This window comes from Xyrauchen texanus, chromosome 18 (assembly GCF_025860055.1).
Source record: "Xyrauchen texanus isolate HMW12.3.18 chromosome 18, RBS_HiC_50CHRs, whole genome shotgun sequence".
Lineage (NCBI taxonomy): Eukaryota > Metazoa > Chordata > Actinopteri > Cypriniformes > Catostomidae > Xyrauchen > Xyrauchen texanus.
The window spans coordinates 10,080,772-10,094,184 of NC_068293.1; the positions used below are offsets into that span (position 1 = coordinate 10,080,772).

The 13,413-nt window shown below is 38.0% G+C and overlaps 2 protein-coding genes across 4 annotated transcripts in view; one reads left to right on the plus strand and one right to left on the minus strand.

The window, feature by feature from the left end:
- The first annotated feature begins 232 nt into the window (after nt 1-232).
- On the plus strand, nt 233-4,548 carry LOC127659291 (stress-associated endoplasmic reticulum protein 2). The gene is made up of 3 exons (XM_052149040.1): nt 233-409; nt 4,123-4,195; nt 4,331-4,548. The coding sequence occupies exons 1-3, from the start codon at nt 326-328 to the stop codon at nt 4,369-4,371; spliced, it is 198 nt and encodes a 65-aa protein (XP_052005000.1). The 5' UTR covers nt 233-325; the 3' UTR covers nt 4,372-4,548.
- A 726-nt stretch (nt 4,549-5,274) lies between these two features.
- Nucleotides 5,275-13,413, minus strand: part of LOC127659111 (TSC22 domain family protein 1-like) — a 67,974-nt gene continuing 59,835 nt past the window's right edge. For 2 of the 3 annotated variants that reach the window (XM_052148764.1, XM_052148766.1), the window contains exons 2-3: nt 7,509-7,560; nt 5,275-6,877 (exon numbers count right to left, since the gene is read on the minus strand). In XM_052148764.1, coding sequence (XP_052004724.1) covers nt 6,620-6,877; nt 7,509-7,560 — 310 coding nt within the window. In that variant the 3' untranslated portion in view covers nt 5,275-6,619. Of the gene's footprint in view, nt 6,878-7,508; nt 7,561-8,056; nt 8,384-13,413 lie in introns of those variants that run through there. The other variant, XM_052148767.1, reaches the window with a different exon arrangement.

Sequence of the window (13,413 nt, forward strand, 5' to 3'; positions counted from 1 at the left end):
CTAGGCTTTAATGAAGTGTATCACGGTGGAAATATTTAAAAGCTTCTTAGTAGTCAAGACTTTATGATATCTGCCTAAACAGAAGTTGACTTAAAAACATACCTACCTATTGAGTGGAGTAAAGAGTGTGACAACTAGCCCCCGGGATCCCCTAAAGCTGTGAGATGGAGCTCGACTAGGGTACTTGGAGGCGCACTTCCGTCCCGCATAATTCGGTTTAGGGGGGCAGGTACAGGGAAACGGGGACTGAAGCATCACCGCAGATAAAGCAATATATCTGATTTTACTGTAGCGTTCAGTTTAAACACATTTACAGTGCCGGAAGATGGTAGCAAAACAAAGAATCCGGATGGCAAACGAGAAGCACAGCAAAAACATCACTCAGAGGGGGAACGTGGCCAAGACTCTGGTAAGATTGTCAATCGTCGTCGGAATGATTATCGTGAACCGATGTATTGTACATGCGCTTGATTTTGGTGTTATTGTAATTGGTCTCGAGACCTAATCAGTGTTTCGCGATACTGTTGTAATAACCCTCATATAAAGCGAGTATTATTAACATCCATTAAATCCAGTACAACTGCTGGCTTAATTCACATGTAACACGGTATTGTTTTACATAATCACATTGACTCTCTCGCTACGTGCTTTATATATGAGTCAATTTGTGTAACGCAGACCGATTTAACGTTGACGCCTATGTTGTTTCCATGACCACTGTTGCACGAAGTGATGGCAGATGTACAAAACTGACCTGACCATGTTGATCCTCCCTTGTAAAGGTATAGTTTAACCGGCTCAGCCTGAGGCTTTAATTAAATATTTTGTGGACTGTCACCTTTTCATAAATGTGTCAGGGTGTTGTGCTATGAGAATATAGCAAGGTTTAATGCTTGATGAAAATCCTGAAGATGATGTAGGTTTCAGAGAATTCAGCCATCGTGATAAGAGTGCTTGTGTCAACATCCATGTGGAGCCAAGTGAAGTTTAATGGTTGGTCCTGTGTGGACTAGATAGAGCTTTTTGCCACCTTTGATTCAAGCAGAATGGCTTTACAAATAACTGAGCGTGACAAGATGGGATTTCATGTATGAATTACTTGTTTATGTGGCCTTGGCTTAAGTTTTATATTCCCACACCTTTTCTCCAATTAATTTTCCCAGTCATTCATAACTACAAGATAATCATTTTTAAAAATCATTGTATAGATATTGCAATCACAAAGAGCCATTTCAGTGTAAAAAGTGTCAACCTGCAATTGTTACCTTAAAGGAATAGTTCACCCAAAAATGTTTATTCTCTCATCATTTACTTACTCTCATGCAATTCCAGATGTGTTTGACTTTCTTTCTTCTGCAGATCATAAATTAATATTTTTAGAAGAATATCTAAATTCTGTAGGTCCATACAATGAAAGTGAATGGTGACCAGAAATTTGGAGCTCCAAAAATCTCATAAATGCAGCATAAAAGTAATCCATAATACTCCAGTGGTTTAATCCTTGACTTCTGAAGCGATACAATAAGTTTGGGTGACAAACAGATCAAAATTAAGTCCTTTTTTACTCTAGATTTCCACTTTCAGATGTAAATGTGAAACTAAACAGGCACCACATGTAAAAGTGAAAGTGGAGATTTAGAGTAAAAAAGGACTTAAATATTGAGCTTTCTCACCCGCACATATTATATCGCTTCAGAAGACATGGATTTAACAACTGGAGTCTTATGGATTACTTCTCTGTTTCCTTTATGTGATTTTTGAAGGTCTGATCACCATTCGCTTGCATTCTATGGACCTACAGAGCTGAAATATACTTATAAAAATCTTTGTTTGTGTTCTGCAGAAGAAAGAAAGTCAAACACATCTGGGATGGCATGAGTGTAAGTAAATGATGAGATAATTTAATTTTTTTTGGTGAACTATCCCTTTAACTTTAAATGCATATTTCTGATCTTTAGTAACCAGGACTCATTCGGTGCAACATCAACTTTTTGGAGTTATGTCCACACCTCTTTAGTATTCCTCAATCTTTCTCTTACAAATATTGTAAAGAAAAAAATATATAGTCATATCATTAGAGACCCTATGTATAAAATACACTGCATGCCCAATTATTAGGCAACTTAGTATTCCGATATTATCATTATTTCCATGCACATTTTCCAACTCCAAACCACATAAACTTGAATGCTTATTGGATTAAATCATTTTCAGGTGATATGTATTTGTGTAATTAACTAACTATGTAACTAACACCTTATATCAAGGTGTGCATAATAATTAGGCAGCTTCATTACCTCAGGTAAAATGGGCCAAAAGAGAGATTTAACTGACACTAAAAGGCCAAATATTGTAAAATGCCTTTCAGACAGATGCAACACTCTTGAAAAAGCTAAACTATTGAGGCATGACCACTGGATAATCAAATAATTTGCTGTGAATAGTCAACTGGGGCGCAAAAAATGCATGGACAAAAAAAGGTGCAAATTAACTGCAAAAGACTTGAGAAGAATTAAACGTGAAGCTACCAGGAACCCATTATCCTCCAGTGCTACCATATTCCAGAATGGCAACCTACCTGGATTGTTCAAAAGTACAAGGTTTCATGTGGGCAAAGAAATACATGAAGACAGATTTTTCAAAGGTTTTATGGACAGATGAAATGAGAGTGACTCTTGATGGACCAGAAAGATGGGCCCATGGCTGGATCACTAATGGACACAGGGCACCACTTCAAGTCAGGCACCAGCAAGGTGAAGAAGGGGTACTGGTATGGGCTGCTATCATTAAGGATGAGGTAGTTGGACCTTTTCGAGTTGAAGATGGACTGAAACTCAACTCTCAAACCTACTGCCAGTTTCTGGAAAGTACTTTCTTCAAGCAGTGGTACAGGAAGAAGTCCTCAGCATTAAAGAAGTCCATGATCTTTCTGTAGAACAATGCTCCATCACATGTATCCAAGTACTCAATAAAATTAACCCTGAGGAATACAATTTGCCTAATAATTGGGCATGCAGTGTAGTGTCATTCTTTTTACTTCCGTAAATTGTATTTCTATATTTTTATGATTATTTATTTCATATCTAGATACTGTAAGTTTACTATCACAGGATATCTATTGCTTTGTTCATTACAAGACAAATGATTACTATATTCAGGCAAATTACTTCTATATCACATTGATTTTCTGTGCAACAATGGTAAATGATCAGCATCCCAAATGCATATACACATATTAAACATGTGATTGACGTGATTAACATTTGACACTGCTATTTGATGAAGAAGCAACATGGAATCTAACTATAGCAAGTGTAACACATGATCAGTATGATATGACTATTGTCATTTGTGTGTACTACTGAAATTATGTAAGTTGTGTCAGACAAAATAAATACTTGTGTGTAGCTTCTGTGTTTTGTGTAGCTCAATGTGTTTGACAACCAGTTGCATTTCATGACATTTCATTTAAAAAACAAAACATGAAAATATATGAAAATACATTTTATTCAATTATTTTATAATTGTCTTGAAAGTATATGGAAATATTTACACTATCTGGGCATTTTGTTAATCCATTTGTTATAGATATACATGCCAGGCCATTTTTGCCTCCAGCGGGTGGGGTGTTGTGGTAGGTTGTTCCCTAGGTTGTTTTCTGTTTTCGCCCTTCCGGGAGGAAAGGGCCCTTCTGAGTATTGTTTACATCTTGTGTGAGTATTTCACGTTTGCAGATTGAACCCATTCACTTCCATTTGAAAAGTGTGTCACTGTAATCCAGATTTGGCCTTTTTTATAATAAAGAAGGCATGAGTTGAAAATATTTTTGTGGTAACCAATGTCATGCCACAAATGCTGTTGATTGAGCTTAATTTATAGTGAACCTGGAATATTCCTTTAATAAGTTATTTCTACCATATCTAATTTCTTTGTAGGTGTAGTGTATTCAAGTTGATTTAGTGATGTTTAAAAATATATATTTTGACATGAATAATGCCATGTTACCACATGATGCACATTTTAAGTTAAAACAATTTTTTGTGTAGCCATTGAAATATTTAAGAGGTTAGCACAACTAGAAAAAAATGCGTAGTCCTTCATTTTTTATTTGCTCTGTTTCAGCGACCACAAGAAGAGAAATATCCTGTGGGGCCGTGGCTCTTGGCACTCTTTGTATTTGTTGTGTGTGGATCAGGTAATATTAGAATTTGTATTTACCCTGTAATTATAAGTAATGTGCCGATTGCTTTTACAATTATCGACCTTAATAACAATAACAAACAATGGACTGAATCTGGTATTTTAGAGTTGATATTTTTTCCTCTTTCAGCCATTTTTCAGATCATTCAAAGTATTCGAATGGGAATGTGAGTCCCAGAATTCTTCACATAATCTGCCTTGCATCTGAATGACATTTATTGGTGATTGGACACAAACTGATGGAAGACCAGATGGTCAAAATCCTTCTTGTGGGTCTAAAGGTTTTATGCGGAGCTGGATCAAGTGTACAATACTACATGACATTGTCACACATGTTTACAGTGTCTTTGGAAGGGAACAAGTGCTTTTCTACAGAGCCATTGTTGTTGTTGACTCTCCACGTTTTATCACTTTTGTCATATTTATTTGTGATCACCAATTGCGTGCTATCATCTATTTCTCTAAACAGTGTTTGTGCGAATCTTTTTCAAATAAACCTCAAACACATTTGGATATTGACTCGTATACGTTCTGCTTTTTCAAAAATGTACATTTGTGTTAACGGTGTTCATATTTGTCACTTTTTTCAATTTGGACCTTGATTAATATGTTTCAGAGATAATAGTTAAAAACATCTAATGAATCCGTCCATCCAGTAGTTAACTGATGATATTGGACAGGGATATTTTTTTTAGTTTATGATTCACCTGGTTTTCAAGTCTTGAAACATATTCTTTGAACGTCCACTACTACCCTTACAAAGAGCTTTTACTGGCTAGCTTTGTTGTTTGAGACAGCAAAGGGTGAGGCCACTTTAAATATAATCATTGTCATTTAGATTTGTGCCAGTGTCACTGCTAAAATATTTATCTTAAAAAAGGCCCTAAGACAATAGGTTTATTATGAAATTAAGGATCAGAGTACTATAAAAGGTCATTTAAAAAAATGACCAATTTTAGACATAGAGCATCACTTGGACACATCAAAAAATCAACATCATTGGAGCCTGTTCAGAGAAACACATTCCAGACATGAATGGACATCTGCAATAGTAACAATGAAAATATTGTTGAAAATGCATCATTTTTATTAGTTAGAAATGCATTGCTGATATGTGACATTGGAATTTCAACCAGTAAGAAATAAATTCTAAATATCTGTAATTGAGTTCTGAACTAGAAGTGAAAGACAGGTCATTACAATCAGCCAACCAAAGACACAAAAGTTAAATACTCACCAATCTATGCTTAAGCCTGGCACTTAACAATCCTAATATATCCTATAGCAACCTCTTTAGCATTTCTATGCCCAGTCCAATTTAAACAAAGCATCACAACAATGTTCACAAACATAACTTTATTGAGAGTTGTGAAGTGCAACTGGCGAGTGCAATAACAGTATTTTACAACTTATCTCCTGGTTTGAGAACATGCACAGAACATAAGCATACAACTTGTCCACAATGCAAAATCCATGTCAGCTACTGTATATGATAGTCAAGAAGAGTAATTGTAAGTTAATTGGATTGATCCAGAATACTTCACTGTCAAAACTGAAAACACGTGGGAATAATACTTCAAATAATTTCAAGTGAACATAGTAGTGTACAGTAGGTGTTAAGACGAGTAGTTTCAATTTGTCAGATAACTAAATCGCAAGACTGATCCTGTTTTAACAGCATAAAAAAAAAAAAAGTGTTTTCTCTCAGCAAGACAACAACTACCACTTCTACCCTTTAAGTCTGTACAAACTATGTGGTGTCTGAAACCGCTTCACACGATGTCGCTATTTTACAAAATACTTACATTAATCATACAACAATATACATCAGCCTGTCCACTTTGAAATCCAGCTCACTTCCCATCCGTAATTCTTGTGCCGATAAGCAGCCTTGAATTTGCAAGAAAACGAATGAGGACATTTGGATCATACCTCCTTATTTTTCTTCAAAGAAGTTTCCTGATTACACCAATGCAACTATTAAGTCGTCATCGCCTCTACCTTCCCTATGCCAGATTAGCAGATGTTCAAAGTTTCATCACATTCATCACCATAAAAGTGCTTGCTTTATTACAAACTCAGTCTGAAAAGACCACAGTCAGCATTTACATTACAAAGGTAAGCGAGACATTGAAAACAGCCTTAACAAACTTAATAAAAAAACAACATTACTTTTAGACACAGGCACAGTGATTCTTTATGTTGTGTCCTCTCAGATTATTCTCTTCCACCTGACAATTGCAGTTCCAAGGGTTTTTGGCAACGTCCAATATTGGTCAACGGCCAACTGGATTGTCATTGGTGTGTCAAGTTTTGAAAAGTGTGCAAATTTTGTCAGTCTACATGTGAGCGAGGCATGTTTGCTTGTAAGCTTCGCTTTGAAGCCACTCATTTGCCTTAACAGGATAGTCATTCCATGCTATGCCGACGGTCCAGAGTTTTGTGCTGCGAGTTGGGCCGACGGTGCAGGCGGCTGCAGTCCTTGTGTGGACGAAGGCGGCGAACCGTTTTGAACTTGTGCCTGGAACTGTGCAAGTTGCTCCGGACTGGCCAGGTTCTTCAGTAGGTTGTTTTCCTGTTCAAGCTGAGAATTTCTCTCAATCAGTTCTTTAATCTGTTCTTTCAACACCTCCACTTCCTCCCGAACTGCATACATCAAGTGACTCTTCACCAGATCCTGAGAATAGATGACAAACAGTTATTTCCAGGTCTTCTTTTTGTTTTATTAAAACATTGGTGGGCCAGATTTATGATGTGGAAAAACAAATCAACTGAGCTACAGCTTGTAGGAGTTTATAATAAAGCAAATATATGCAATAGCTACCTACATTATTCTACTCTCTTCCCACAGTCCCTCCCTCTATTTATACAACTGCTCAGCGTCAGCAACGCACAAAATGGACGTCCCACACTGCGTCAGGCCAATCAGAAGCAGAGATATTTTTAACTGGGTGTAAAAGCTTTGGGGTTTGCCTAGCAACAGTAACAAGGCGCACGGATCGCGTGAGTACGCACAGGCAAAACCCAAGGCAAGTCAGCAAACAAACACGGATCGCTTTATCCCCCAAACTAAATTTACCTTTGTCGAAATGTCTTACCACATGAATTAAGCAAAATGAAGTGATTTACTCGAGCAAAACCAAGCGTACATAAAATGGCAACAACAATGCATTTGAGAATGATTGCAAAATAATTTTCACTGATACTGATGCAACTTAACAGTCTGTTTACAACAAATAAACAAATGATCCCCGTCACTTTTGAAATATGTAATAGTATTTATGATGAGGGGGAAAAACATGACTTACCATTGCTTGTTCAATTTTGTTGTCTATAGCTACAACACTGGCACCCGATGAGCTGTGAGGGGAAAAAGCAATCGTTAATTCACTGCTTAAATACATAACTGACACCAAATAAAGCAATGCCAATAACACATGCATCATTCCAAATCCGTAGCTGGTCGAAAACATCGTTTAAAGCCACATCTACAACATCGTACAAACACGACTTTCTCTGGAAATTTCTAGAACAGATCAAACGCTATCGTTTTCTGTGGCCTTAATAAACATGTTATAATCATTCAGAGGTAAAAGGTGTTATAGCAAAGCTGCATTGTTTTATTATTTTTATATGACAGACTAAAACTTCAGGCGAGCTGCTTACAAAACCACGAATATTAGCAATATAACGTTCAGACAGCAATGTAGAGGCGAATTTTACAAAACAAAACCGCGCATGTTTTCATCTCGGTGATTTTTCCCTCGAAACACACACTGCGTGCAGGATAGAAGCGTTATACCCGGGGAGTGTTTTTTTTTTTTTTTTGGCACATATAACAATTTAGACATTATACCTATTGTCGATCTTGACGGAAGAAGTCTCGGTCCCCAACAACGACGAGAGGAAAGATATGGAGAAATTTCTAAGCTGACAAACACCAAGATCCATCGCCACGGAATAGCATGGAGAATTCATGCTATTTCACCCATATGAAATCGAGCGCGGAAGCAAACGTGAGGTCTTTCTTTTGAATATTACATCCTTTGTGTACGTTTGCAGGAATATTGTGCGGTGAACGCTTGACTCTCCGGCAGAAAAGCTCGCTTTATCAGGAGACCGTCCATCCAGAGCAGAAGCACAAAGAAACTCCAAGGTCAGCTCATCTCTGAGCTGGTGAATATCTGCAGTCTGTGGTATTTGCATAATTTATTTCACGCAGCACTGCGCAGCGCGCCATTGGCGGAGAGCAAGGCACATTTGACTAATCTATTCCGACTTGGTCAAGATGTTATTGCATGGTCTTTCAGACCAAAAAAGAAAGAAAAATGGAGCTCCATGTTTTATTTTTTTATTTTGTAATATCATGTTTGCCAAAATGTTATCTAGGCTGTTTTGTTTGATTAAAAACACTGACGAAATCGAAACAAAAAAAAAAAGAGTATGAACTTTGTTTACATGTCGCCACTTATCGGCAATGAGCGGAACTTCAGTGGAGAGCAGAGGACTCCCTCAGAGATTTTTTTATCCCAAACTTTACAGATCCAAGAATCCCCTATCCAGACCCCCAAAATAAAAACATTTTGGAAGAAGCTTTCCTCTGTAACACTTTCATAAGTAACTTAATATCACATTCTATAATGTTCCGATCATTACAGTCTTTCTCCAGTCACTGGTTTAACCCCTAAAACTCATCTTTGTTAATAAAAATGACATTAAAACCCCCTGAATAGTGGGTCTCTGTCCACTTCCAAATGAACTCTGGTGTGGTTCGACTGATATATGAACGCAGCATGGACCAAACATGTCTAAACGGACCAATAACAGGATGTGATGTCACAAGATGCGACCCTAAAAATAAAATCACATAATTTGATAACATAGAAAGAGTGGGTAAAAGTTGTGTAAACAAAACAAAATGATCAGAGGGCAAACATGGAGCAATGATGAGGTAAAGTTCCTTGTTAACATTTGGTCTGACGAGCATATTTCCAGTATACCGGAAAAAATTAACAAAAATGCTGGTGTTCAAAATGTTCAGTGATAGGTTAAGGGAAAGTGGGTCCAAGGACACATTTAGCCCAGCAGCCAGCATTGTTTTGGATGTTCTGCAAGTTCTTTTAAAAAATGTATGTCATAAAAGCTGTCCAATCAGGTTGGGACCTTATCCTTATGACTTTTTTGTATCTTCAGGTTCTGTGTTAAAAATGCCAGTGTGAACGCCAAGCGAACCAGGACAAAATGTATAATTTTCTTTTTTGGTCCGGACCAAGAGAACCGAACTTCAAGAGTGAACACACCCTAAGATATAACTCTGTGTCTCATTTAGTATGTGCAGATCTATGAATATGCAATTTAGTCCCTGCCTCTATCTCCACTAACCCCTGCACCAATTGCCTGCAGCTAGGGCTCATTGTGTCCCCAGATAAATTGATGGAACCACGTTGGGCTTCAAGGTAAGTTTAGTCGCAAAACCCATGTTTTTGGATACAATTTTCAAACTCTGGAAACTTTTCTCTGGAAGATTTGCTGGGACATTACGATTTTTCCAAATAAACTGCACCCATTTATCTCTGATTTTCAGATACTTAGGTAATACACGAAGGCTCACCATTTGTCCTTTCGCAACTTTACATCCGAAAACAAAACATATCTTGCAAAATACAGATATGATTCTACACCTGGCTTCTCCTGATACCCCTTGCTTCGCCATAGGGTATGCTATTGATATGGAAAGTCCCACCCCGCAAGTTGACTGGACTGTTTCCTTAGGTTTGGGACGTATGAAACCCTGGCTGAATCAAAGGCGAAAATGCTCAGCCATGGCGTTGACTGCCGATTTCACTCATGGTATGTCGCATATAAAAAACACTATATGGATATGTAAACAAGGTTCAAAACTGGATTTTCACTGGAGGGGGTCTTTAATATACCACATATACAAATAAAGTTTAAAATCTGTTGACCATTTGTAAATTTGTAAAGAAAATGCTTTAGTTTTTTTTTTATATCTGTCCTCGGACCCTGGTTGAAAACCCTGGCCTGAAAGCATCAGGAAAGCAGATCTAACACTTGTTTTGAAAACACTCTGTCCCATAAGATTTAGGTGCAACTAACTAATCTCATGTGAGCTTTAATTAACATGTTTAACTGCATATTAGCATGCTTCAAATGATCACATGCAACACATGCATGGTTTGCATTGCTCCTGAACCTTAGCATAGATTCAGCTGTCAAAAAACAGGACATATATCTTTATCTTTAACATAATGGATGATGTTCATCGTAACTATTTATCATGCGTTACTGTGTTTTAAACTTGAAGATGGTTCCGCAGATGGCCGCCTCGGTGTGGAGCACTCCAATTCTTTTGTTGTTATTTATTTTTAAGTTTGTGCTGTTTTGTCATTTTTTTTTTTTCAATCAGTTTTACCAGGGATGAACTGCTGAATATTCGACAGCACAAACCAGACAATCTTTTCCTGGTTTGACTATTCTAAAATTTTTCTGGATATTTTAGTTGGATGCGCAGCTGATCTGTTTAAGCGCATTATGAGATACAGGCGAGGGAAGAGAGCCCGAGCGCTTGTCTAGATCCGACAGCGTGGCTTTCTAACAGCACTGCAGCGTATTCATCTAGCGAATCTCCGCGCTCTCCTTAACAAAATGGATGAACTACATCTCCACACCTGTAAAAACAAGGACTTTTCAAACTTTGCTGCCTTGCGCTTCACAGAAACCTGGCTGAGTGAAGCCATTCCAGATAGCCCATTACATCTGCCGGGCTTCCAGAGTGGATCGCATTGCAGAGTTAACAGGGAAAACAAGAGGCAGTGGAACATGCTTTTCCATCAATGAAATTTGGTGTACAGATGTAAACACTAAAGAAGATATAGAAGACAGAAATATACCAGAACACTGCTACACAACATCAAATGTGCATATCACTCTGTCCCTAGAGCAGCTTTGAGACACTATGATCACTGTGTGGTTCTTCTTGCAACCAACTGCTAATCCAGTTCTACTCAGCAGTCATTGAGTCTGTCCTCTGCACTTCAGTAACTGTCTGGATTGGTTCAGCTATGAAATCTGACATCAGAAGACTACAAAGGACAGTTCGTACTGCTGAGTGGGTTATTGGTTGCCCCTTGCCCTCCCTTCAAGAAATGTACACTTCCAGATTGAAGAAAAGGTCTGGAAAAATCACCCTGGACCCCACTCACCTAGCCCTTCCTTTTTTCATCTTGCCTTCTGGCCGACACTATAGAGCACTGAGCACCAAAACAGTCTTTTCCCCTCAGGCTATCCATCTAATGAACAGTTAAAACTATTACTAAAATAACATGAAATACACAGCCTAGTCAATTATATTATTTAACATATCCTACCTCTTCTGCATTACATTCCCTTGCACTGTATATAACAGCTTTGTATTTGTACACACTTAGATATATATAGTGTTTTGTCTTATTGTTTATTTCTATGTGCTTATATTTCTATTCGCTTTTTATTTTTATTCTATTTTTTATCATCTCTGTCTTGTTGTTGTATTGTTTGTGCACTGGAAGCTTCTGTCACCAAGAAAAATTCCTTGTATGTGGAAGCATACATGGCAATAAAGCTCATTCTGATTCTGATTGCTAAAATGTTTATGTATTCACAGGCATAATGGAGCACAACAGAGAGGCAAATTAGAAAAAATTTAATAATTCTAACAGAATGACAATCAAAAAGAAAATAATATCTTGCATAAGGAGCTGCATGATAGAATGCATCAATTTATCACTCTTTTTGAAGGATGACCAGGAATGATACGCCATAGGATAGTTAAAAAACGCCACCAATCTTTCAATTAAACAAAATCTGGTTTAAACAGTTTTAGGAAAAAATTGTCACACACTAACTTGATGATTTATTCCAATTATTGTATTATATACAGATTTATTCAGTCTGTATATCTACCACTCTCTTGCTCGAATTTAGGTTTCTTTCTCAAAGTTGCTATGTTATAAGCTGGTAACGTACATTTAGATGGGTCATGAATGCAAAATAATCCCTAACAAGGTGATCAGTATCATCATGTATTCCCATGAATGGGTTTATTTTTCTTTTTTTTTCTCTGAAAACCACATTATAGTGACCACACCTACCGTAGCAACCGGGACAATTGGTTGCCTAGGAAGCCTGACTGGAGTCACTCGGCATGCCCTGGATTCAAACTTGCGACTCCAGATGTGGTAGTCAGCGTCTTTACTTGCTGAGCTACCCAGGCCCCATTATTTATTTATTAAAATCATGACAGACTGACTGTATACAATCCCATTAATTACCTGCAACTTTCCAAATAAATATATACACTCACCTAAAGGATTATTAGGAACACCTGTTCAATTTCTCATTAATGCAATTATCTAATCAACCAATCACATGGCAGTTGCTTCAATGCATTTAGGGGTGTGGTCCTGGTCAAGACAATCTCCCGAACTCCAAACTGAATGTCAGAATGGGAAAGAAAGGTGATTTAAGCAATTCTGAGCGTGGCATGGTTGTTGGTGCCAGACGGGCCGGTCTGAGTATTTCTCAATCTGCTCAGTTACTGGGATTTTGACGCACAACCATTTCTAGGGTTTACAAAGAATGGTGTGAAAAGGGAAAAACATCCAGTATGCGGCAGTCCTGTGGGCGAAAATGCCTTGTTGATGCTAGAGGTCAGAGGAGAATGGGCCGACTGATTCAAGCTGATAGAAGAGCAACTTTGCCTGAAATAACCACTCGTTACAACCGAGGTATGCAGCAAAGCATTTGTGAAGCCACAACACGCACAACCTTGAGGCGGATGGGGTACAACAGCAGAAGACCCCACCGGGTACCACTCATCTCCACTACAAATAGGAAAAAGAGGCTACAATTTGCAAGAGCTCACCAAAATTGGACAGTTGAAGACTGGAAAAATGTTGCCTGGTCTGATGAGTCTCGATTTCTGTTGAGACATTCAGATGGTAGAGTCAGAATTTGGCGTAAACAGAATGAGAACATGGATCCATCCTCTGATGGCTACTTCCAGCAGGATAATGCACCATGTCACAAAGCTCGAATCATTTCAAATTGGTTTCTTGAACATGACAATGAGTTCACTGTACTAAAATGGCCCCCACAGTCACCAGATCTCAACCCAATAGAGCATCTTTGGGATTTGGTGGAACGGGAGCTTCG